The sequence below is a fragment of the Heterocephalus glaber genome, unplaced genomic scaffold (genome assembly GCF_053883595.1).
Source record: "Heterocephalus glaber isolate CG9 unplaced genomic scaffold, H.glaber_assembly_v1.0 deba00000818, whole genome shotgun sequence".
Lineage (NCBI taxonomy): Eukaryota > Metazoa > Chordata > Mammalia > Rodentia > Bathyergidae > Heterocephalus > Heterocephalus glaber.
The window spans coordinates 1030723-1040445 of NW_028258164.1; the positions used below are offsets into that span (position 1 = coordinate 1030723).

At 38.7% G+C, this 9723-nt stretch overlaps 1 protein-coding gene and 1 pseudogene across 6 annotated transcripts in view; one reads left to right on the forward strand and one right to left on the reverse strand.

Annotated features, from left to right (window-relative positions):
* Positions 1–6836, reverse strand: part of Ttk (TTK protein kinase) — a 53097-nt gene extending 46261 nt beyond the window's left edge. The window contains exons 1-2 of one of the 6 annotated variants that reach the window (XM_021243763.2): positions 3910–6836; positions 2672–2828 (exon numbers count right to left, since the gene is read on the reverse strand). In XM_021243763.2, coding sequence (XP_021099422.1) covers positions 2672–2810 — 139 coding nt within the window. In that variant the 5' untranslated portion in view covers positions 2811–2828; positions 3910–6836. Of the gene's footprint in view, positions 1–2671; positions 2829–3732 lie in introns of all 6 variants that reach the window. The other 5 variants (XM_021243761.2, XM_021243762.2, XM_013065259.3 and 2 more) reach the window with 5 other exon arrangements.
* Positions 6837–8070: 1234 nt separating this feature from the next.
* On the forward strand, positions 8071–8151 carry LOC147828922 (U2 spliceosomal RNA; annotated as a pseudogene).
* Positions 8152–9723: the final 1572 nt, after the last annotated feature.

A 9723-nucleotide genomic window follows, 5' to 3' on the forward strand; every position in this document is an offset into this window, starting at 1 on the left:
CTTACCTACTATGTTATTTCCATATACCTTAAATTTACTTGTAAAACAAAAGAAAACCAGCTTGGTCATTTTCTTCTTCCTTCAAGTTACATAAATTTCTTCTAGAGGCCCTACTAATTTCCTTGTCTTACCAGCCCATAACTACCTTGATCTAGATCTTCAGAGTTATAGGACTATTTGTATCTACCACTTTTCTCTCTATGGAACTTTGACCAATAGAAACAGCTGGAATAATGTTTAAACATAAGTTTCACACTGTGATATACTTTTTATTTTCTTTAGTGTTGATTGTTTTAAATAGATAACTTGGATGTCATTCTCCCATTTAGGATATTTTAGCCATTACTAAACATTAAACTCAGATTTGCCAGAGAATCTACAATTCCTCTATCAATTTCAGTTGCCATGAACAAACCCTAACTCTTTACTTTTGCAAATAAAATTTATTTCTGCTTTCTACTAAAACATAATGCATTCAGAATTTTGCCCTTTCACTTTAAGTTAATTTGGTCTGATCTTAATTCTCCAGTTTTATTTTTCATTGCTTTCCTAGCAATTACAGTGTTGACTCTGTTCATAAACTTAATTTCTTCCATGATTCCAGATGTTGGCAGCTGTGTTTGTTCCCCAATGCAGAGTTCGTGAATGGAAGCAAAATTGGGCTGAACACTTTAGTTCATGAATGGAATCATTTGAGAACAGAAGGGTTCATGTACAGAAGTAATATTGTAGTCTATGAAAAGTCTAACAAAATTACATTTTTGCAAGCTGGGCAGTGGCTCATGACTGTAATCCCCACCCTTGGGAGGCTAAGCAGGAGGATCAAGGCAATTTTGAGGCCATCTTGAACTACAGCGCCACACTCTGTCTCAACAAACTCACATTTTTGCCATATGTAGCTTTGAAGATATATTCCTCAGGCTTCCGAGTTACCCCATCCTTCCTCTATTCTACAGAGAAAGCATCTGTATCTTTATCATGCTAACATTCACATGATGGTCAGCATACATGACAATGTAGCACAGAGAATAAATTCTCATTTCAAAAGACACTATGCTTTTTTCTCATGTTTGAACTTTCTTCAATAATGTCTTATATCACAATTCTTAATATAATGTTACGTTTTGAGTGTGCTAAGGATCAATGATATTTAAGCAAGTACCCAACTACCTTGGCATTCAGGCTTGTCGGTGAGAGACATAAGTTGGGTGAGTCTGACTACTTGACAGCAAAACTATAATTCCCTTGTTTGTTTCAAAGCAAATACAGCCAAGCCTAGATCCCAGAGTCTTCCATTTATTTCCAATCTCTCAAATATTTAATCGTCACTACCGATATAACAAACATCCAAAAGTCACTTACTACTCAAGTGACTCAACCATTTGAGAAATAAGAACTGGGCTCCTGATCTAGTAATTTTCACAAAGCTAGTGTGTGAAACTTTGAGCAGTTTCACTCATTATCATTCAATAAATATTTAAGTGCCTATTGTATGTCAGCCACTGTTCTAAGTTTTGTGGATATAACAAACCTGATTAAAACCCCTGCCCTTGTGGAGTTCACATTCTAGTGGTAAAGAAAGACAATAACCAAACACATGAGTAAATTATATATGAAGTGATTAGTACTGTGGAGAAAAATAATACAAGGAAGGAAGATAGGGGTCACATTTTCACTCCAGTAGATAGATATCCTAAACAGTTAACTTAGGAAAGGACTTACTGAGATCACATTTAAAAAATGACCTGAAGGAGGCAAGAGTGGGTAGATATTTGGGGATATTGTTCAAGGAATGGGTCAAGAGCAAGGATATTGGAGTATAAGCTTGTCTAGCACACAGAAGAGACATCAAGGAAGCCACTGTTGCTGAACAGAGGGTTAGAGAGGATAGGAAAAAAAGAGGTAGAGGAGAAATAAAAATTCTTCAAATAAAAAAATTCAGTGTTTGATGTTAAATTTTTGCTGTTGTTTTTGTTCTGAGACAGGGTCTTGCTACGTAGTTCAGGCTGGCCTCGAATTCACTATATGGCCCAGGCTGACCCCAAACTCGAAGCAACCCACTTGCCCCAGTCTCCCAAGTGCTAGGATTACAGGTATGTACTGCAATGCTCAGCTTTGATGTAAAATGTATACATAACTTTATTAAGATTGGTGAGGTTTCCTTAGTATACTGCAAAAAAAAGAAAGGAAAAAAAATGGCATATCTATTGATGAAAGGCATATCAACAGAAATAGCTGACACCTTTGGGCACACAAGTGATAGTTCATGTTTTAAGAAAGCAGAAAATCAGGGCCTGGGATTTAGCTCAGTGGTTTCGCCGCCTGCTGTGCAAGCACAAGGACCCAAGTTTGATCCCAGTTCCAAACAAACAAACAAAAACAACAACAATAAGGGCAGGGATTTAGCTCAGTGGTTCCAACGCCTGCCTTGCAAGCACAAGGTTCTGAGTTTGATCCCCAGTACCAAAAAATAAAATAAAATAAGAAAGAAAATCGTGGAATATTTCCAGACAAAGAGCTTAAAAGACAAAGTGTACTTTAATGGGTAAGTGTTATATAGTGAGGAAGTTACAGTATGTTGACATACAGGGCTTAGCATCTCATTCCTTTCCTTTGGGGACACTTTACAAACAGTTCTTATTTTTAAAAAGAAGAAAAAAGAAAAACTCACCTGTCGTATCAGCGGAGACTTTACTCAAGCTTAGCTCATCAGTAAGATCTTCATTTTTAAATTTATTTTTAATATCTCTCACTTTGTTCATTATGGAATCAATTGTCAATTCTCTGCCACTTAAATCCTCACCCTCCATTTCTAAGTTGCAACTGGCCTTTTAGAACCCAGAAAATAAAACATTAGTTTGGTTAAACACCTAAATATGGAGCTATGACTAGAGAAGTGTTAGTGTAGCTCTGTGTAGAAAAACAATGGAAATGACTTTGTACGTTCAAGATTTCAAAAGGTCCAGTACACCTTTTCTTCCCAATATAACTTCAGTTTTATCGAGTGAAGTTACACTTTGGAAATCATTGCACAACACTGCTGCCCGCCCCCCCCTTACACTTTCCATTTTCTCTCCTATGCATGGAGTGCTTTTCTTTGACCCTTTTACTAGAATTGTTTTCTCAGGCCATCACAATGTACATCTTTTAAAAAAAAATTTGATGGAGTGTTCACTTGGATTCTGGTAATAACATGTAAAGAATCTTTTTGGTAATGGAAATGATAGTTGGTAATAAAAACAAGTGTCCCTTTATTCACCTGCTTTATATTAGTAAATTTTCACATTGAGAGTACTTTCAAAGCAGAGTATGAACATCCCATTGGTAAATGAGATTCAGCGGATTTGTTCCTGCGTACAAATGGCAGAATCACGACCCGCTTCCTTAATCATTTTAATTAAACTCCTATAGTACTAAGCACTTGCCCATCTGCATAATGGTGCTGGATCAACAGTGTGTCTGCAACCTTTCCCCGTCAATCTCATCTCCGTGATTTTCAAACATCAACTCAGTCACTCGGAGTGATAGCACTGCCCCATTTTCGAGATTAACAATTAAAAGGGACGACAGAGTGTACAAGGTAATATCCGCCTCTGAGGTGAGAGGTGAAAGGCAACTGATTGCCTGAACGTTTCCAGCTCTAATCCAATGGAGTAAAAACACGGTCTCTGCGGGTAAAATCTCCTGGCAGGTTTCGGGCCAGGGCCTCCATCCGACAAGGTCCACACCCACCTCTGGCTTCCTTAACAAACGCTCCGGTACCACCCTCCTCCTCCTCAACCGCTTCCTCGGGCGTCCACTCAACTGTGAGCGCCCCGCCTCGCCCCAGCTTTCACCAACCCGGCCGCCAAGGAGGACCTGCACTCGGGTCGTAGCTGTGCTTCGGGAAGTCCGCAGGACGAAACCAACCTCAAAGCCTAGGAGAAAAATGGACCCGGAACGCCTCTCCGTACACACATTTGAATTTCCCCGCCGCTCTCGCCGCGATCCCCCATTGGTCACGGTCGGTCATGTGACGACGCCTGTCCTGATTTGTTCCTAGCGTCCGCGATCCCGCCCCTGCGCTCCCGGGACCAGTGGCTGCAGAGTGCGGCGCGTGTCAATGGCCGCTGGTGGCTGTTCTGTGCTTTCCAGGCTCAAAGGTCGGTTCCTTGCCCGGCAGGAGGTTGCCCCAACCCCAGGACCTTACAGTGCACGGCGGGTCGCCAGCTCCCCGCGTTCCTTACCGTCGGGCTGGGGGCGGGTCGGGTCCTGTGAGGGTATTTTGCGCTAACCCGCGTTGACCCAGCCGCAGCGGTTTGCCCTTGAGCTTCCATTTTTGTCCTTCCACGCCCCTAAATGACTCCGAGCCTGGTCCTCCAGCCGACGACTGCAGTTCAGCGGGTTACGTCGGGACTGCGCCGTCACGACTCACTGGACCAGCCTCTCCCGCCTGCCCGCTCTGAGCTCGGTGTCCTTGAGGAGCGGCGGGCGCGGCCTCGTCACCTGCGGAAGGAGGGGCGACCCTGGTGCAGGGTGGGGCCCTTGTTCTGCGGGAGCGCAGCCTGGCCGATGTGCAGGAAACGACCTGCAGCCATCGCGTTTTAAATGGCAAGCTGCCTTTCCCCTCTCCTGCTCACCCAGCATGAGACCTCTACGTCACTCAGCTACATCTCTCCTTATCTGTCGGTGCAGTCTTTGCTTCAACAAAGCAGAATGATGTGCTGTACCATGGCTGACGAGCCGCTACCCTTGCGCCTTTGTGTCTGACACTGCTTGGCTTGGAAGGAGGTTGCTATACCGCCAGTTCCTTTTGATTTCTTTGGTGCCTGATCTCAAAAGTTTGCATTTTTCCTGAATATATTGCTGCTGAATAATCTCATTCTAACATTTCATCTGTGCATTCACCCTTTTGATGAACTCCTGTAGTCGTGTCTTTGAATACCATCTCTACATTATGGCTCACAAATTTATATTTCCAGCTGAGATTCTGAACGCATATTTAAATATCCTTGCCTACTTAACATGCCCACCTAAATATTTCATAGACATCTTGAATGCAAAATTTGCAAACAGCCCCTAATCTTCCTAAATCTGCTTCTTTCAAAATCTCGTCCATAACGCATAATTAACTTCCTAATTCCAATTTTTTAGGTCCACAGTCTTTGTGTCATCATCCCTGACCCCACATTCAGTTCATAAGCAGATTGAGTCGGATCTTTCACTGGATCTTTCACTAGATATTTCTAGAATGCTACCCCTTCTCCCCACCTCCGCTGCCACCCGTCTAGTCCAAGGCACCCTCCTGCCTTACCTGCTTCACTCCAGGAACCTCCTGGCTATTCTCCCTGCTTCCACCCTTACCTTACCTCAATTTATTCTTCAGCCCAGCAGAATAGTCATAAATCATACCATGTTATTCCTGTGCTCCTGATCTAGCTCAGATTGAAGTCTAAAAGTTTCTACAATGGTCTAGCGCTGTGTGTTTAATACACTTTTAGCCATCCATAGCTACTGAGCACTTGAATGCCTCTACAGTAATCAAGAAGCTAATATGTTAAGTTAATTCATCTTAATTGAATTAAATTTTAAAACATATTTAGTATAATTATTGGCAAACCTTTAAAAACACTTTTCTACTATAAATTTTGTGAGTTCTTAATGTAAATAAAATATTTCCCAATGAAAGTATCTGAGTTTGATACGTACTGTTAAATATAAAATTCACACTGGATGTTAAAGACTTAGTATTTTTAAAATGTAAAATATAAAAATAGTATTTACAGGCTGAAGTGATATTTTTGCTATATTTAATTAAATAAAATTCAGTATTAATATTCTGTCACAGACAGAGGAGACTAGAGACATGATGCCTAAATGCATTGTGCTATTATGGACTGGATTCTGAATAAGGAAGTAGACATTCATGGAAAATTCTGCTGAAATTTAAAGGAAGTCTGGGGTATCAGTAGAAGTGCCAGTGTTGATTTCTTAGCTGTGCCAAGTGTATCATATCATAAAAACAATAGAATGTTAAATGAGTGGTATGCGACTATCTGTACTACCTTTCAATTTTCTTTATAAATAAAATTATTTCACAATAAAGTTTGTGAAAATTTAATTTCTCCCATTTCTTCTTGTTTTTTAAAATGCCCAATAGAAAACTGAAAATTACTTATGTGGCTTGTTTTACATTTCCAATGGGCTGTGATTATCTGTAAATCTTGAAGTTTTATGTATCTGACCTATTTATCTTATTTATTTTCTGACTATCCACTCATTCTACTAGAATGTAAAGTCTATAGGTGCAGGAATTTTTGTCTGCTTTGTTCCTCACAGTAGTAGATGTCCCTCCCAGTGCATGGATCAGTGCCTCTTATGTTGTTGAACTTGGTAAATGTTAGCTAAATACTAACACATTAACTTTTGAAGTATTTGAGAATCCTATTTCCTTTAATACACTTGTACAGTTCTCATTTGAATGAAAATCCACTTCATCTGACTGTAAATAAAAACCTGCTTATTTTCAGAGTCAAGCCTTCCACAAAACAATATTAGAAAAAAGATGATGCCTTTATCTTAATACTAAAACTTTCATAATTTTTGTCAAATACATAAAATTTGGACTATATAACTTTGCCATTGTCGTATCATTTTTTGCTAATCTTTGTTTTTGGTCAGCACGGCTGTCTTATTTAATTACAGTATTGAAGTCATTGTTACATGAGTTCACTAACCCTCAAACTTTGTTCTCAAAAACTTTCCTGGAGCAATTTACTTTCAAATTCTCCCTACTTGTTCAGAGTAGCTGTCTGTCATCTCTCTTTTCCTCCTTTCCCATCTTCAAATAAATTACCTTTTTTAAAAAAATCACAACTATTTACTGTACTTAGATTTACATTGTGCATGTGTGGAGATTAAATTTCTGATAAATAATAGAAATTATTACAGTCCTTACAGAATGTAATTAGTTGTATGCTGATTTATGGTGGTCTATTCTGGGGTTAAAATATTATGAGTATAGGATTTTTGAGCACGTAAAATGGTGTAGGATTATAAGAAAGGTGAACGCCTGTATGAATATTATCAGTAAAGATGACTGTCACAGAATGGATTAAGCCAACTCAATATGGAAAAAAATGTGCCACGAAGATTGAACTACTTTATAAGTTATGAGGAAAAACAGTAATGACAGCTCAGAGTAGGATCTGACCATGAAAAGGAGCAGTGACAAGTTTGGATCAATACTTAAGACATTAGGTATTAAGTCATTCTGAAGACAGATTAGTTAACAAGTGACAGAGGAAAAATAGGATCTGAGCTAGTATTCTTTTTTCCCCATCCTAGAGACTAGGGTTCAAGTTGGCAATTTGAAAAACAAATAAATTGAAACTCTTGTTAGGTCAGGCTATGTAAGAAAATCATGTAAACTTCATTCGAATTCTCTGACAAATGAATTTTAAAACATTTTTATACACCTGTTTTCAATTTCTTCTATGTAAAAATTCTACATATGTAGAATTATGTAGCTGGGTAATATACCAAAATATTCTAGAGAAACTAAACAATAGTGAAAAAATATAAATGAACAAAAATTTATAAATATATCCAAGAAACATTGTTGGCAATCTTAATACAATCTTGCAATAATAGAAAACCAAAAACAGACAAATATTACTTTTTAAAAAGAATTTAGATGCTATAAGTCTATATAATCTTGAGGCAGGTTTTTTAACCCAATTCTGGAGTAAATTATAGAATGTTTGAAGAAAGACATATAGATACAAACATGAATTCATTAAGAACAGATCACATAAAATACACTAAGCTTTTTAATTTTTGATAAATTTAGAAAGAAGAAGAACATAAATTGTAATATCTTAATTTTGGGAAAGAGTGATAAAGACTTTTTTCTTTAAAGAGAGGAGCATGTAAGTTCCACACTGAATATCAGGTGATTCTACAACTCTGCACCCTTTTTCCCATAAACCACTTCAATATAGTTTAAGGAGAATTTCAGATTGCTCCCAGGCAGAAGACTACAGTGCTGTATCCTTGGTCTTTTTCACAACAAATAAAAGGGAAAGAAAGATCCCTTCTTGGCCTTTTGGCTAAGATCAAGTGTAGAATAAAACAGATACAATGTTAGATTAGAATTTAAAAGGACAAAATTAACAGTATGACATTTGCAGGGATAGATATAAAACTGCACATTAAGGTTTATTAAAATAAAATTTTCTGAGGTTGGGGATGTGATTCAGTGGTGCCACGCCTGCCTGGTAAGTGCAAGGTCCTGACTTCGATCCCTGGTACCGGGGAGGAAAAAAAATGAGAATAAAATTTTCAGAAAGAGTCCAGCTAAGATGAAGAAATATGATCCAGATGTATTTCTGGAAACAACAAACTGTACAAAATAAATGAAACATGATTTTTAAACTTCAGACATTAGGCAGTGCAGGAGAGTGGTCCCTAAGAGGAGACGGGGAAAAATGAGTCATAAGGTGCTCCTGAGTCACTTCTTGGGGAGACTTTCCAAGCTTCAATGGAGAAAGGGGTAACCCAGGAGTTACCTATCATTCTCCATAACTTAGAGACAGAGGTAGGAGTGTGGGATGGCCAAGATAGCTAAAGCTTACAGGACAGAGTATCAGAGAAAAGAAAGCAGAGCAGAACAGAAATCTAGGAATCTGAGGATGCCTTTGAGTCTACAGCTGAGTATGAATAAGTGCATGTGTGTCAGGAAACTGCCCAAAAGAGCAGGAACAAAATAACAGACAAGAGGATCAAAGAGAACAATGCCTGGAGTTGATAAAGGGCAAGGAATAGTCCATGCTCACAGAACAGGTAGAGGACTCATGATACAGCCTCAGTACAGTTGTCCCTTGGTTCCAGAACTTCTTGCCTATACAAAGTTCACGGATGCTCAGGTTGTTTACAGAAATGGCACAGTCTTACCCTGTGTGTATGCTCCTACATGTTGTAGATCATCTTCAGATTACTTGTAATACATAATTCAAAGTAAATGTGATATAAATAATTACACTGTATTCTTTAGTGAATAGTGACAAGAAAAAAGTCTGTATATGTTCAGTATAAACACAAGCTTTTTAAACTGGGCGTGGTGTCAATGGTTATAATTCCAGCTACTTGGGAGGCTGAGGCAGGAGAATTGCAAGTTTGGGGCCTGCGCAAGGAACTTAACAAAATCTGTCTCAAAATAAAAGAAAAAAGGGGTGGGGCTGCAGCTTGGTTCAATCCCCAGTACTGCTACACACACACACACACACACACACACACACACACAAACACACACACAGGAAAAGCAGGTAGATAGATGATAGAGATAGATAGATAGATAGATAGATAGATAGATAGATAGATAGATAGATAGATAGATAGTGGGAGGGTGGGTGGATGGATAGATCAATCCACTCCACAGCTGGTTAAAGCCATGATGTGGACAGAGATGTCTCACTGAAGTAGGCAAAATAAGTACTAAACTAAAGCCTGCATCTGTCCAGCCTAGCAAAGTTTAACAGTAAACTTTAAAAGGATCAGACTATTTCCACATACTTTAATTATAGGACAAAACAAAGCTCAGGAATATTTATAGAAATACAAGAAAACTTAACAGGATCAAATTTACAATTTCTAGTATCTAATTGAAAAAAAGATCAGATATTCAAAACAGAAAATTGTAACTAAATAGGGGCAAGGACACTGGCAAGTTGAAAGAGATCCAGA